General features: G+C 39.9%; 1 protein-coding gene across 1 annotated transcript; it reads right to left on the bottom strand.

The window, feature by feature from the left end:
• Positions 1 to 13,966: 13,966 nt before the first annotated feature.
• Positions 13,967 to 16,360, bottom strand: LOC113719428 (uncharacterized). Its single transcript, XM_027244638.2, has 3 exons — positions 15,760 to 16,360; positions 15,182 to 15,696; positions 13,967 to 14,374 (listed from the first exon to the last, which is right to left on the bottom strand). Exons 1-3 carry the CDS (start codon positions 16,358 to 16,360, stop codon positions 13,967 to 13,969), a joined length of 1,524 nt encoding a protein of 507 aa, XP_027100439.2.
• Between the last annotated feature and the right edge of the window lie 455 nt (positions 16,361 to 16,815).

The following is a 16,815-nucleotide window of genomic DNA, read 5'->3' as shown; positions in this document are numbered from 1 at the left end:
GTAATAGCCAGTCCAAATAAAACCCCACTACACGCCAGTCTCTGTCCACCGATCAACCCCCTTCTCCGGGCCCGCACGCCACACAAAACATGGGTGGTAATACTCGAGTATACCGTTTGGTCGAGGAGATAACACTCCACTCGCCATTACTAGTTATCCAGGGTTTGTTATCTAATCGACCAGACCCTTGCCGGCTCGACTCGACTAACTAGCCACAGGGTTTCTGGAATTCAAGGCAGGATATAACTCATGTACATGTATAGCAAGTCAAGTGTAATCAATTACAAGAATAAGTCATATTAGGGCAAGTGCGGTAAAGTACACCCTTGCCCTATCATTCATTCACCATGTAATCGTGTAAGTCAAGTAAGAAACATATGTATCAAGTGCAATCGGATATTCGGAAGCACTCACCAAAATGTAAGGCTTGAAGTATTCACGTTCATTTATACTCCAGGTTTGGAGTCCAGATCTGCGGTAAAAATTCAGTTTGAGAACTTTGAAACATGTCTAAGATTCGAAACTTAAACGTTTCGTTCAACAGGAATCAACTAATTGAAATTCATTTGGGAGACGTTCATGAACCACTTGCTCGCTTTTCAAACCGTAAGTTTTGTAGCAATTATACTTGGAATAACATGTGAGTCGAAAGTGCAAGGAAAACGAGTTTACATCGGTCATGATGTCTTTTCCTCAAGGGTACAAGTTTGGCTAGATTTTTAACGTATAACCCTCGAACCAAGATAGCCAAAGTCCTAGATGGCTCAAGTGATATTCATATCAACTCTACCCAAGTCGCAAGTGTATTTCTATAGTCTTTGAGCGTAAATTTGGGCAGCATGTCCTTTGCATTTTCCTAATTTCCAGCCATTTAGGCTTCATTTTCTTACTCAATCCAACCCAAAGTTATTCATAACTCAAAGTCAGTTCAATAGCCATTCCATAGGCTTAAAACAATACAAGAACAAAAATTAAGCTAATATCAAGTGCGGAAACAAAGCTTATAGAAGACAGATTTGATTGGTTTTTACGGAACAGGCACATCCAAGGCTACGCTTATCGGATTGAAGTGCAACTTATACCAATTCGAAGCTAAGACGACGGCCTACAATTTTCATGAAGAGCACTTAGTCTAATTTTCAGTGTAACCTAATCCAATTCCCAATTCATATAACCTAGTTCCAACTATTCGGCTAATCAACTGTACTGCATTCAAATGACCATATCTCAGTCTACCGAGGTCCGTTTAAGACGTTCTTTATGGCGTTGAAAAGCTAAGATAGGGTGCTAAAAATTTCATGTTTTGGAAAATGGCTAAATCCAAACGGATTATAGTGAATAATGTAAGAATCGAAGACAACCTAAGAGGGGGGGTGAATTAGGTTTTAAAAACTAGCTGAGATATAGGCCACCTTTTTCACACAGTTTACCTCTCTTTTTCTCAAAGACCGTCCACTGACCCAGGTAACAAGAGAACACAGAAATTTGTAAGATGAAGTGAATAACAGTTTATGTATAAAAGCAGTAAATGAAAGCAGGAAAAACCAAACCAGGGTTCAAACACAACTGAGGTTTGAACAACACTTTTATAAACCAAGTTACTTCAAGTTGAACAAACTAGCAACCAATGTGTAGATATCACTTCCTTCTTGCCCAAAACCGCACTTGGTCAAGCAAGGAAGTTTTACAAATACTCGAATAACCCTCACTGATCTACACTATTGAAGAAGCTGTATCACACTTGAATAACTACCAGAAAATTGCACAATCTAAGAGTACACGTGTTCTTTTTGAGTATTCTAACCCTTGAATCACTCACTATCTGATGCAGACTTGATGTGCAAAGTTGTCCTGAGATGGTTGACTTTGTTCATTTTATAGGAGACAAGAAAATTCTTCAATTAATGCTGTCAACGGGTAGAAGGCAACTGAAGAGTCAACTAGCCGTTGGTGCTGTCGGACGTCCGATGCTTAGTTTTCATGCGTCCGAACGAGATTAATGAGTTCTGGAAATTTTCTTGAATCCCTTAGGACGTCCGATCGTGCGTCCGAGGGTAGAATGTAAACTGAGACTTTCTTCTTCAATTCCTTCGGACGGCCGATGCGTTCAGAATGTTGCGTCCGAAAACCAGCAACACTTGTCGGACGTCCGATACTCAGGTGTTGAGCGTCCGATCAGGATCAGTTAATCATAAAAGCCCTGGCTTGTCTTCTTCGGACGTCCGAGTCTGAGTTCTTCACACGTCCGAAGATGCTCAAAGGATGTCGGACGTCCGATACTCTCTTTTTGTGCGTCCGACATCATCCTCACTACTCTTCATCCTTTTTGACCTTCTTTATCTGCTTTGAATCCACAGACCTGTTTGGTGTCATTTCTGAAAAGTATCTCTACAGAAAGTATTAGTAACATCCAAATGTTTTGTAATCATCAAAAGATACGAATTGAGATAAACAATCTCCCCCTTTTTGATGATGACAAAACATTTGGATAGAGAAACAAATATAACAGCTCCCCCTACCAAAGTGCATGAGTAGCTCCTCCTAACAAATTTCAGGAAGAAACGTATCAACATCAAATGTGTTTAATCCAACTCAGCTCCCCCTGAAACTGACTCCCCCTGACTAGTTTTCCTACACCATCAGTCCAAATCCATTTCTCCCCCTTTTTGTCATCTCAAACATTCATTTGCAGTGTACATCACAGTCTAGAACCAATCATTTAGCAAATATCAACCAGAAACATTCATTCATTGGGCAGATATCAAAAACACATAATCAATCTAAACACCCATTCAAAAGCATTCATAACACACACTTAATTATAACATGGTAAACAGTAGAAAATATCCAGTTGAACAGACCAGTAGTACAAAAGTTCAATGCAAAAGATGAAATATAATCCTAGATTAAGGTGCAGTGACCTAGTAGTGCCTAGATAGTTATTTTAGATGATCCGGGTCTTCTCCTGGCCAGACGATACTGTGCAGGATCCTCTTCTTCCTCGGTTTCTTCATCACCCTCTTCATCTGATTCCTCAGTAGCTGGAGCCTTGCCTTTATCCTTGGGCTGAGAACTGGAAGCTGGTGTTGTCTCAGTGCCAGTGGTTGGTCTTGTGGGCACAGATCTTGGCTCATTTATATTGCTCTCAGGTACTGGGGGAACAAGAAGGTTTCTTTTTTCAACAAAAGAGGATTTTTGGTCAGAGGTCATGGTCATCATGAGACCTTCTTCAATAAGCAAGACATGCTGTTTGAGGTCTTCGAGCAAGGAAATGACTTCAGAATTTGATGCAAAGGACTTGCTAGCAGACTTTCTAGGATGAATGGTGAAAGGAGAGACAAAGTCTGATTGATCACAAGGAGCCCTAGGAGTAACAGGTGTTTCATGAAAATTTTTCCTTCTAGACTCAGCCACAGTCTCCTTATAACACCAATGGCCTTCAAAAAATTTTAAGTTCTTTCGTTCAAAATAAGGTTTTGAGAAAACAGATGAGGCACTGTCTTTGGGAGATTTTCCAGAGAAAGGAATTTCAAAATGGGCAAAGATAGGGGTTAAAAATCTGCCATAGGAAAGCTTCCTACGAGTATCAGTGCCAATTTTGAGCAGAAACTTGCACATTATAAATCCAAAGTCAATGCGGATTTTTTCAACAAAGCAATAGAACAGATAGAGTTCCATTTTATTTGCATCTGTTCTGTGGCCATCAGTTGGCACCAACAGGTTTGAAATGATGGTGAAAATAATCAGATTCTGAGGACTAAGGTCATCTAGTCTTGCCTCAGCAGGAGTATTGAATGTGGTTTGAAAATATGTCATGAGTTTAGCATTGTGAAAATGATGATAGGCAGAAGGAAATTCCTCATACGAAAAGAAATTTGCAATTTTTCCTTTGAAACTAGTTTCTATACTAGTTTTTAGAATAGAATTCACAATGTCAGGAGTTAACATGATGTCTACAGAGTTGACCCTAGAGATGAGTTCAGTGTGTGATTTACCCTTTCTAAGATTAGCAAAAAATTGATAAAGCATGTCAGGGTAAAAGACATTAGGAATGGTCAGAAGATGAGTCCATTTCTGGAATTCAAACAGTTTGATGACAGGTTCAAGATCAAGCTTACGAAATTCAAATGGAATGATGAGCCTTTGGGTGATGAACCCTTTTTGAGAGATTAACTCAAATCTGTCTCTGGCTTCATCATCGATAAACTTTGGAAGAGGAGTGGGTTCTTCTACTGGTTGAGACACAGGATCCTTTCCAGAACGTTTCCTGTTTGAAGTTTGTGTTGCAGATGCCTCTACATTTTGAACTTCAGTTCTTGTCCTTGGAGACTTCCTGGTAGAAGGTTCAGGAGTTTTCTGACTTCCAGTAATGTTTCCCTCATTCTGTGAATCATCAGAGGGATCAGCAGACTGCTTTCTCTTGGATTGGGGAGTGCTCTTCCTCTTTGCAGTCCTCTTTCGTTTAGCAGAGGACCTGGTGACATCTTTATCACCCTGGATAGCCTGATCTAGTTCCTCATCTCTACCAACAATGTTCTCTTCAGAGTTTTGCCCTTCCAACTGCTCATCAGATGATTCAGCAGTTGGAATGTCCAGTTTTCTTTGGGCAGTTTCCTTTATCTTACCACTCCGAGTTACAGTCTTCTTTTTGGGTGCCACAGGAGGTGGTTCCACAATCTCAATATCTTCATCCCTAATCCTAAAGGAGCGTCCGACACTAGTAGATCCTCCCCTGATTCTTACCATGATGCAATGTGGTTGTGATTTTTGATACGGAAACTGGTGTGCAGAAGAAGAATAAAGTAAGATCTAACTAGGATGTACTTGAGAAGCCGCAAGGAGGGATTTAAGTGGGGTTAGGGTTTTGTAATTGAATTGGGAGTTTTGGGGTAGTTGGGGGTTAGGAGTGATTTTTATGAGTGATTAAAGGGCAGTAGAGGTGTAATTGAGTTGGTTGGTTCAATTTCTCGGAACTTGGTATGAGGAGAGATGTATTTGAATTTCAAATATTGGAGGAAACTGAAAGGTTGCGTCCGAGACGTTTGGAAAAAATGAACTGAGAAGAATGAGTAACTGTCTTATAGGACTCAGTTTTTGAGTGTCAGACGTCCGAACGAAGTGAGGTGTCTGACACATCCGTCCGAACCAGGGTTTTTCTGAAACTTGAATGAAGAACACTGTCGGACGTCCTTTCCAATTCATCGGACGTCCGATAAAGATTGACTAAGAATAAAACTTAGTATATTTTTTCTGAAACACCCAATTTTGTTCTCAAGAATACAAATTGATCTAACGGAAGAGCTTTTGTGAGGATATCAGCAATTTGATCTTTAGAATAAACGAACTCAACACAAATTATCCCCTTGGAGACAAGATCGCGAATGAAATGATGCTTTATATCAATGTGCTTAGTCCTAGAGTGTTGAATGAGATTTTTTGTCAGATTAATTGCACTAGTGTTGTCACAGTACATAGGTACACATTCATATACTAAACCAAAATCATTCAATGTGTTTTTCATCCATAACAATTGTGCACAACAGGCACCAGCAGCAACATATTCAGCTTCAGTAGTGGACAATGAAATAGCATTCTGTTTCTTACTGAACCAAGATACTAAACAATTTCCAAGAAAATTGCATATACCAGTAGTACTTTTCCTATCTATTTTACAGCCACCAAAATCAGCATCAGAGAATCCATATAAAGGAAGTTCATGACATTTTGGATACCATAAACCAAAGTTTAAGGTTCCTTTAAGATATCTAAGGATTCTTTTTACTGCATTGAAGTGTGATTCTTTTGGACAGGATTGAAATCGAGCACATAAACATACAGCAAACATGATGTCAGGCCTACTGGCAGTTAAATAAAGTAAACTTCCAATCATACCTCTGTACTTCTTTTCCTCAACTTTTGTACCTTCCTCATCCTTGTCAAGTTTGGTAGAGGTGCACATAGGTGTTCCAACAGGTTTTGAATCCTCCATTCCAAATCTTTTCAGCAGCTCCTTGGTGTATTTTGTTTGATTAATAAATGTTCCATCTTGGGTTTGAACCACTTGGAGTCCAAGGAAGAAGTTCAGTTCTCCCATCATGCTCATTTCAAATTCTTTTTGCATGATGATGGAAAAGTCCTTGCACAAGCTCTCATTAGTAGCACCAAATATGATATCATCCACATATATTTGCACAATTAAAAGATCTTGTGAGCTTTATTTTGTGAAAAGTGTAGTGTCTACAATTCCCCTTTTAAAGCCATTTTCAATCAGAAATCCACTCAGACGTTCATACCATGCTCTAGGAGCTTGCTTTAATCCGTATAAAGCTTTTGAGAGTTTATAAACATGATCTGGATAAGATTTATTTTCGAAACCAGGAGGTTGGTCAACATAGACTTCTTAATCAATGAAACCATTTAAGAAAGCACTCTTAACATCCATTTGAAATAATTTAAAATTTTTGAAGCAAGCAAATGCTAAAAACATTCTTATGGACTCCAGCCTGGCTACAGGTGCAAAAGACTCATCAAAGTCTATTCCCTCTTCTTGAGTGTATCCCTTAGCTACCAGCCTGGCCTTATTTCTAACAACCTCCCCTTTATCATTCATTTTGTTTCTAAAAACCCACTTTGTGCCAATGATAGGATGGTCTTGTGGTCTAGCAACCAGGGTACACACCTTGTTTCTTTCAAATTGATTTAACTCTTCATCCATAGCTAAGATCCAGTGCTCATCATTTAGTGCATCACAAACATTTTTAGGTTCAATGTATGATACTAAAGCAAGGTTGTCCATTAATTGCCTAGAAGAACGAGTTCTGACCTTTTCAGATGGATCACCAATTATAAGCTCCCTAGGATGGTTATGAACGAATTTCCAGGTTCTTGGAAGATCATTAGGAGTAGTGGTATTTCTGTCATCCTCTTCTCCGGCTGGATTATCCTGAGCATCAGCATCCTTTAAGTCAGTTTCTGGTGAAGCAGAGTCACGATCATTGATTGCTAACTTCTTTAGTTCTTCATGGACACCTGTATCATCATCTTCACCACAGCTCATAGAAATGTTATCATTAGATTCATCAAACGTAATGTGTATTGCCTCCTCTATAACCAGTGTTCTACGATTATAAACTCTGAAGCCTCTTTTGTTCTCACAATATCCCAAGAAGATTCCCTCATCAGATTTCTTGTCAAACTTCCCAAGATGTTCCTTGATATTTAAGATGAAACATTTACAACCAAATACTTTGAAGTAACCAACAACAGGCTTTTTGTCAAACATGAGCTCATAGGAGGTTTTGTTCAAAATTGGTCTTAGGAGAACTCTGTTCATGGTATAACAGGCTGTGTTTATGGCTTCAGCCCAAAAATATTTTGGTAAATTGCACTCACTAAGCATGGTTCTAGCAGCCTCTTGGAGAGTTCTATTTTTTCTTTCTACAACTCCATTTTGTTGGGGAACTCTAGCAATAGAGAATTCATGAGTAATGCCATTATGATCACAAAATTCTGGAAAACCACAGAACTTGAATTCTGTCCCATTATCACTTCTAATCCTGACGATTTTCAAGCCAAGCAGATTTTGTACTTTAGCAAATAATGAAGTAAAGTTCTTAAAAGCATCATCTTTATGAGCAAGGAACATTACCCAAGTATATCTAGAATAATCATCAACAATCACAAAACAGTATCTCTTACCACCAAGGCTTGTAATTTGCGTAGGACCAAACAGGTCAAGATGTAAAAGTTCAAGTGGTTTTGAAGTAGAAACACATTTCTTAGATTTAAAAGATGTTTTAACTTGTTTTCCAAATTGGCAAGCATCACAAATCCGGTCCTTTTCAAATCTGATTTTTGGGAGACCTCTCACAAGTTCCCTTTTTGAAATTTCTTTTAGCAAATCCATATTGAAGTGACACAACCTTCTATGCCATAACCATGGGTCCTCATTTGCTACTTTAAGACATTTGATAAAGGAGGAATCAATTTTATCAAGAACAACAACATAAACATCATTTACTCTTTTTCCTTTAAAAACAATGTTGAATTTAGAGTCAAATATGAGACATTCAAGCTTTTTGAACAATACAAATAAATTCCTATCACACAATTGGCTAACACTTAACAAATTATAACCCAAATTATCAACGAGAAGAACATTGTGGATGAAGGTTTGACCATTCTTACCAACATTACCAATGCCAACAGTTTTGGCTTTGTTATCATCTCCAAATGTTATCTTTCCACTTGCTTTTTGCTTGAGTTTAATGAATTGAGATGCATCACCAGTCATATGTCTTGAGCATCCACTATCAATGAACCATTTTGATTCTTTAGTAATGTTATCCTGATTCACCTACACACAAACCCACAAGATAACATTTGGTACCCTTTACATGTTGGGTCCTTGAGAGTTAGTCTTATGTCTGACTACCCACATGCATCTCATGCCACTCCTCATGTTTTCTTAACATAACAGTTGCTATTCATGTGACCATATTGACAACAAAAGTTGCATACAGATATTGGATCAATCAAATGAACAGGTTTAATCAATCTGACTTGCCTTCTCCTGTGAATAGCAAACTCATTTGCGCTCTGATTCAGCCTTATATGATGAGTATTAACATAAGGTACAGTGTCATTCTTTTGAAGGCAGTTCTGTTTCAAATGGTGTAGCAGTTTACATAAATCATCCATCCTCCTTTTTAGACTGCATTGCTCACTTTTGAGTATGTTACAGAGTTTTTCCCTTTTGTTAAGGTCAGTAAGCACCTCAGTTTCAATCATTTTCAGATTCTCATTTTCATGCTTAAGACACTTGTTTTGTTGAAAGAGGTTTGCATTGTCTTGTATTAGAAAGGTAATTTTCTACTTTAGTTCCTTGTTTTTAACATAGGATTCTTTCAAGCTATTATGCATTTTTTCTAGAAAAGAATTAACATCAGTATCAGATTCACTATCACTATCAGTTTGAGAGTTGCATTGTATTACCTCTTCATCTCCAATGGCCATGAAAGCTATTTGAGCAGATTCTTCTTCTTCTTCAACTTCGCCTTCTGAGTTGCAATCATTCCAGGTAATCTGGAAATTGTTGAACTTTGGTTTCCGTTCAACCTTATTCTCCTTCTTTTTCTTCAATGGACACTCATTTGCATAGTGTCCTGATTGGCCACATTCGAAACATTTATCAGTCAGCTTCTTGTTGAACTCCAGTTTTCCTCTGTTTCTGAAGTCATTAGACTGATTTGGGAAGGAATTGCTGGATCCGCCTTTCCTGAATCTTCTCTTGTTGAGAAACCTTTTGAAGCCTCTTGTGATGAGTGCAATATCACTCTCATCACCTTCCAAATCATTTTCATCCTGTAAGGCAGTTTCATCTTCATCTTGTGAAGCTTTTAGAGCAATGCTCTTTCTCACCTTGGTGTCTTCTTCATCCTGCATCTTAGATTTAAGTTTCAGTTCGTAAGAAGTCAGAGAGTTAATCAGAGATTCAATGGATAAAGTATTTAGATCCTTGACTTCCTCTATAGCAGTCACTTTGCTTTCCCAGTCCTTTGATAGAGCATTCAGAATTTTTCTGTTCTTTTCACCTAGAGAGTACTCCTTTTCAAGCACCTCTAAATCCTTGATCAGATCATTGAATCTGCAATACATTTTGTCAATGTTTTCATGAGGCTCCATCTTAAAAGATTCATACTTAGTGACCAGAATGGATTTCTTTTGCTCTCTCACATTCTCGCTTCCCTCATGGATCTCTCTAAGTTTATCCCAAATTTCTTTAGCAGATCTGCAGCCTTTAACTCTAATAGACTCATTTGAATCTAATGCACTGTAGAGAACATTCATAGCCTTAGCATTTAGAGTGAGATAAGTTCTGTCTTCAGCAGTTAGCTCACTTCTAGTTTTTTGTCTCGGCCTATGAGTAACATCATCAACAGTAGTTGCGTCAAATGGACCTTCACTGACAATAAACCATAATTCAATATCAATAGATTGCAGGAATATAATAATCCTTTCCTTCCAACTCACATAGTTTGATCCATTGAACATAGGGGGTCTAGTGACAGATTGTCCCTCAAAGAACATGGCATTGTTGGTTGTCATTTTAACTCCCAAGCCGATTGAGCTTAATCTCTAAGAGACCAAGCTCTGATACCAATTGTAAGGATCGAAGACAACCTAAGAGGGGGGTGAATTAGGTTTTAAAAACTAGCTGAGATATAGGCCACCTTTTTCACACAGTTTACCTCTCTTTTTCTCAAAGACCGTCCACTGACCCAGGTAACAAGAGAACACAGAAATTTGTAAGATGAAGTGAATAACAGTTTATGTATAAAAGCAGTAAATGAAAGCAGGAAAAACCAAACCAGGGTTCAAACACAACTGAGGTTTGAACAACACTTTTATAAACCAAGTTACTTCAAGTTGAACAAGCTAGCAACCAATGTCTTGTGTATAAGAAAGGGATCACTTCCTTCTTGCCCCAAACCGCACTTGGTCAAGTAAGGAAGTTTTACAAACACTCGAATAACCCTCACTGATCTACACTATTGAAGAAGCTGTATCACACTTGAATAACTACCAGAAAATTGCACAATCTAAGAGTACACGTGTTCTTTTTGAGTATTCTAACCCTTGAATCACTCACTATCTGATGCAGACTTGATGTGCAAAGTTGTCCTGAGATGGTTGACTTTGTTCATTTTATAGGAGACAAGAAAATTCTTCAATTAATGCTGTCAACGGGTAGAAGGCAACTGAAGAGTCAACTAGCCGTTGGTGCTGTCGGACGTCCGATGCTTAGTTTTCATGCGTCCGAACGAGATTAATGAGTTCTGGAAATTTTCATGAATCCCTTAGGACGTCCGATCGTGCATCCGAGGGTAGAATGTAAACTGAGACTTTTTTCTTCAATTCCTTCGGACGGCCGATGCGTTCAAAATATTGCGTCCGAAAACCAGCAACACTTGTCGGACGTCCGATACTCAGGTGTTGAGCGTCCGATCAGGATCAGTTAATCATAGAAGCCCTGGCTTGTCTTCTTCGGACGTCCGAGTCTGAGTTCTTCACACGTCCGAAGATGCTCAAAGGATGTCGGACGTCCGATACTCTCTTTTTGTGCGTCCGACATCATCCTCACTACTCTTCATCCTTTTTGACCTTCTTTATCTGCTTTGAATCCACAGACCTGTTTGGTGTCATTTCTGAAAAGTATCTCTACAGAAAGTATTAGTAACATCCAAATGTTTTGTAATCATCAAAAGATACGAATTGAGATAAACAAATAAACACAACCAAAAAGACTAAACTGTCCAAACGGAACTCTGCAATGTAACCTAGAATAGCGAGGGTATTTTGGTCTCTTCACTGGCTACGTTACTCCGATTGAGCTGAACTTTTGTAGGCAACTATAAAATACCATTCTCTACAACTTTCATGTTTTAACCTAAGGCTAATTCGGCCTCTAACATGATGCAATAAAACCGGACAGAAAGAGGGGAAATTTTTCCTGAAATCTGGAATTTTTGTTTTCAATGCAACCTTTCTTGATTTCTTGCTCTAATCATCACTAAAACCACTTATATAAGCTTAGATACCACATATCTCATCCATATAGCAAGTATAGGCAGCAAGTACCTCAACCCTAACTCACATATATCACCTTTAAATCATCATAACAACTTGTTTCACTACTAATCCAACCACAATCATGCATGATGCAACAGCTTAAACCACAATAAAAGAACCAAAGCCATGGTTTAGCCTTATACCTCAACAATTGAAGCTTGCAAGAGTAATACTTCACCTCCTCTTGGAATTCTTGTTTCCCCTAACTTCTCAAGCCCACAACTAACACTTTAATCGGTTTAGAAGTTTAATTCCTCACTTGGATGGCTAAAATCAAGAAGAAGGAAGTTGTTTCTTGCTCTCTCTTTCTCTCCTCTCTTGTTCAGCCAAGCAGCAGAAATAATGAAGGAAAAGGAGTAAAAATTGGGGATAAGAAGGAAGACCATCTCTTGGTCAAGAAACCCTTAGGTGGCGACAAGTGTCGCCACCACCACCTTTCATTTTTCTCTTTCTTTTCCTTGCTATTTTTAACCCTAAGTTTCGGTCAAACTAGCTGGCAAATGAGAAGATATTTTGCTCAAGTATTAATGAGCTTGTATGGTAAGAAAGTGGTGGTCAAGTGGTGCGTTCAATCGGTAGTGCACGGTACCCGTCGGTTTGCACCCTTTTTCTTAAAAACACATGTACTAGGGTTTTTTCTTCCTATTCACTAACCTTATATCATTGCCCCTAATCACATATTATTTCTCACCTAAAAGTCACTTTTAATCACCAAATTTGATCCTTGCTCCATACTGAAAATTCATCCGGCGAAAAATCGCGATAACCCTAATTTTGCTCCAATCTTGAAAACGAAGAGTGAAACCCTACTTTCTAGGTTTATCCGCACTTATTGTGGAACGATGGGGTAGTAGGGCTTAATAAATAATACTTTCCAAATAAAAGGCATTTTTGAGAGAAAAAAAATATAAGAAATTTGCGAGTCCTCACACTCTCTCCCCCTTAAAAGAATTTCGACCTCGAAAATCATACCTTTCGTCTTGAACAGGTCGGAATATCTTTCTTGCATGTCCTTTTCTAGCTCCCAAGTTACTTCTTCCATTTCATGATGCTTCCATAGAACCTTTACTAAAGGAATCTGCTTGTTTCTCAGGTCCTTCACTTTCCGATCCAATATTTGAATAGGTCGTTCTTCATAGGTTAAGGACTCGTCGAGTTCAATTTCTTCGGGTGGCAAAATGTGAGTCGGATCCGGATGGTATTTCTTAAGCAAAGAAACATGGAAAACGTTATGGATTCTAGACAAACTAGCTGGTAGCTCAAGTCGATTGAAAGGTCCTATATATCGTGGTTGCAACTTTTTCCCTTTTCCAGCTCTAATATTTCCCTTCAATGGGGTAATCCGAAGAAACACTTTATCCCCTATCTCAAACTCCAAATCCTTCCTCCGATGGTCGGCATAACTTTTCTATCGGCTTTGGGTTGTTTGAAGTCTCTGGCGGATCACCTTTACCCTTTCATAGGCTTCCTCAACCCATGGTATTATGGTCGGATTTATAATTTTTCTCTCTCCTACTTCATCCCAATGGATTGGGGATCGACATCGTCGTCCATACAAGACTTCATATGGGGCCATTTGAATAGAGGAATGATAATTATTGTTATATGCAAATTCAACTAAGGTCAAATATTGACTCCAACCTCCTCCAAAGTCCACAATACAGGCTCTCAGCATATCCTTAAGAGTTTGAATAGTTCTCTCAGATTGTCCATCCGTTTTTGGGTGATACGCTGTGCTATAACTCAATTTAGTTCCTAGAGCCTCTTGCAATTTCTGCCAGAATCGGGATACAAATCTAGGGTCTCTATCAGATACAATGCTCACTGATACCCCGTGTAGCCTCACCACTTCATCCATATAAAGTTTAGCAAGTTTTTCCAATGAATATTTCATATTTACGGGTAGGAAATGTGCAGTCTTAGTTAATCGATCTACTATTACCCAAATTACATCATGCCCCTTTTGTGTTCGTGGCAACCCTGATACAAAATCCATCGTTATGTGCTCCCATTTCCATTCAGGGATCTCTTAAGGCTGTAACAGACCTGACGGCTTTTGATGCTCAGCTTTTACTTGTTGGCACGTAAGACACTTTTGCACAAACTGGGCAATCTCCGCCTTCATATTCTCCCACCAATACAGACTTTTAAGATCTCGGTACATCTTATTATTCCCTGGGTGCACCGTATACCTAGAGCGGTGTGATTCCTCCAAAATCTCCCTCTTTAACTTCTCATCCCTAGGTACAACGACACGATTTCGGAACTTCAAGATTCCCTCAGGGCCTAAGTTAAAGTTAGGTAACTCTCTTTTTTTCACCTTTTCCATCCACTTTTACACTATTGGATCCTTCACTTGGCCCTCTTTGATCCGTTCCATCAATGCCGACTTCACCTCAATATTTCCAAAAATCACCTTCTTTGGTTCCAAACGAGATCTCCACTCACATACCTCTTCTAACAGGCTCCACTCTCTCACCATAGAACTTGCTAGTTGAGCCTTTCGGCTTAAAGCATCTGCTACAACGTTGGCTTTTCCAGGATGGTAGTTAATTGTACAGTCATAATCCTCTAAGAACTCTACCCACCGACGTTGTTTTAGATTTAACTCCTTCTGAGAAAACAGATACTTAAGACTCTTATGATCCGTATAAACCTCGAAAGTTACACCATAGAGATAATGTCGCCATTTTTTCAAAGCGAACACTACAGCTGCAAGCTCCAAGTCATGGGTCGGATAATTCTGCTAATGAGATTTTAACTTCCGATATGCGTAGGCAATCACATTCCTATTTTGCATCAACACGCACCCTAACCCCTCTCTTGAAGCATCGGTATAAACCGTATAGCTATCGTGCCCACTGGGCAAAGCTAAAACTGGAGCCATAGTCAATTGTTTCTTAAGCTCTTGGAAACTACTCTCGCACTTAATATCCCAAATATACTTTCCTTGTTTCTTGGTCAAGTTAGTCAAGGGTCCCGCAATTCTCGAGAAATTCTTTATAAATCGGCGGTAGTATCCTGCTAGACCTAGAAAATTTCGCACCTCTGTGGGATTTTCTGGCCGCTTCCATTTGGCCACAGCTTCCACTTTCGCCGGGTCTACAGTAAGGCCATCTTTTGAAATTACGTGACCTATAAATGCCACTTTTTCCAACCAAAATTCACACTTACTGAACTTAGCGAACAATTGATGCTCTCTTAGGGTTTGCAGCACTGTCCGCAAATATTGTTCATGCTCCTCCCTTGACTTCGAATACACTAAGATATCATCAATAAACACCACTACAAATCTATCCAAGTAAGGTTTGAACACTCGATGCATCAGATCCATGAATGCCGCTGGGGCATTAGTTAAACCAAAAGGCATTACCGCGAACTCAAAATGCCCATATCGAGTGTTAAATGCCGTTTTTGGCACATCCTCCTTTCTAATTTTCAACTGATAGTACCCTTGTCGCAGGTCCAACTTAGAAAACACTACAGCCCCTTGTAACTGATCAAACAACTCATCGATGTGGGGCAAAGGATATTTATTCTTAATAGTTACTGCATTCAGCCCTCGATAGTCAATGCATAACCTTAAACTTCCGTCCTTCTTTTTAACAAATAACACTGGAGCTTCCCACGGCGACTCGCTCTCATGTATGAACCCCCGTTCTAGCAAGTCTTGCAATTGCACCTTTAACTCCTTAAGGTCAGCAGGTGCCATACGATAAGGGGTTTTCGAAATAGGAGTAGTTCCGGGTACTAGGTCAACTTTAAATTCAATCTCCCTTTCAGGTGGCAGAGACTCCAACTCCTCCGGAAATACGTCCGGATATTCACTGATTACTGGCATGTCTTCTAACTTAATCTTTTCTCCCGGAGTGTTAATCAGGAAAGCTAAGTAGCCGCGTGCCCCACGACTAAGCAATTTCCTAGCCCTTATTCCCGAAATAAGCGCAGAAGAGGCTATCATACCCCTCACGTCTAACTTTAGAGTTGCCTCCCCCGGTATACAAAATTCAACCACTTTCATCCTACAGTCTACTCGAGCATGATAATGAGCTAGCCAATCCATACCTAGAATAACATCGTACCCCTTAATGGCTAGACTAATGAGGTCAACTACCAATTTCCGCTCACCAACCCAAATGTCACAATTCCTATACATCTCATTCGCAAGTAAAATTTGATTATCCGTAGGTGTTCTTACCTCTAAATCATAAGGTAACCTTTCAACTTTCAAGTCAATTCCAAACATAAATGCAGGATTAACAAAAGAGTGAGTAGCACCAGGGTCGATCAAAATTCTGGCTAACCAGTGAAAAACAGGGATTGTGCCTTCTATCACCTTCGTTGGTTCAGGCACGGTTGGTTGATCCAGCGAATATACTCTGGCCGGTACCCTCGACCTGGCCCCTCCAGCGGTGGTCGGTTTTGGATTTGACCTGGCAGTCGACTGGGTGTCACTGATCAGCGGACAGTTGACTATCTGGTGATCCACACCTCCGTACCTCAGGCACTTTCGAGCCTTTCTCCAGCACTCATTTTTAGTGTGGTTCGGTTTCCCACAATACCCACACGTTACCCGGGGAGTGGAGATTTGGCCTCCCTGGGGAAAACCTCTACCTTGGCCCCTACCACTTTGGCCTCCCCTCTGGGCACTTCCTCTTGGAGCACTTCCCCTAGATGTGCTCGAAAACCGTCCACCTCCAGCCCCACGACCGGATTTAGTAGGTGGCATGCTCTGATCACCTCGTACTGACCCTTAGGCTCCAATAGATGCCCCTCTCCGCTTAGCATGGAAATTTCTCACTTGCGCCCTAGCAGTCTCTATCCTTAGGGCCTTCTCCAGAACCTCCGTGAATGTATTAATGTGGGTCGCCGCTAAGGCTTCTTCTAACTCCACATTTAGCCCTTGCACAAACCTCCGTACTTTTCTTTGCTCCGTAGCTATCAAATTTGGACAACTTTGTAAACTGAGTCTCATACTCAGTTACACTCAACATTCCCTGACGGAGTTTAATGAAATCATCCTCTCGCTTCTCCTGAACGATGGGTGGAAGGTATTTTTCGTTAAACTCCCGTACGAAGTTTAACCAGGTCCATGCAGTCGCCTTTCTCTCCCACTTGGCCCTCACTACGTTCCACCAAGCCCTAGCTGGCCCCTCAAACTGGAAAACACCGAATTGGACTTGC

The sequence above is a fragment of the Coffea arabica genome, chromosome 11c (genome assembly GCF_036785885.1).
Source record: "Coffea arabica cultivar ET-39 chromosome 11c, Coffea Arabica ET-39 HiFi, whole genome shotgun sequence".
Taxonomy (NCBI): domain Eukaryota; kingdom Viridiplantae; phylum Streptophyta; class Magnoliopsida; order Gentianales; family Rubiaceae; genus Coffea; species Coffea arabica.
This window is presented reverse-complemented; position numbering and strand designations above follow the sequence as displayed.

What these genes read in the sequence shown, in the direction of transcription:
- LOC113719428 (XM_027244638.2), bottom strand. Translation starts at nt 16,360, where the DNA reads ATGCCACCTACTAAATCCGGTCGTGGGGCTGGAGGTGGACGGTTTTCG. An exon ending in GAATTGTGACATTTGGGTTG is followed by an intron (nt 15,697 to 15,759) that starts GTGAGCGGAAAT and finishes ATGTTATTCTAG; the next exon opens with GTATGGATTGGCTAGCTCAT. An exon ending in ACTATCGAGGGCTGAATGCA is followed by an intron (nt 14,375 to 15,181) that starts GTAACTATTAAG and finishes TCTCATTAGCAG; the next exon opens with AATTATCCGACCCATGACTT.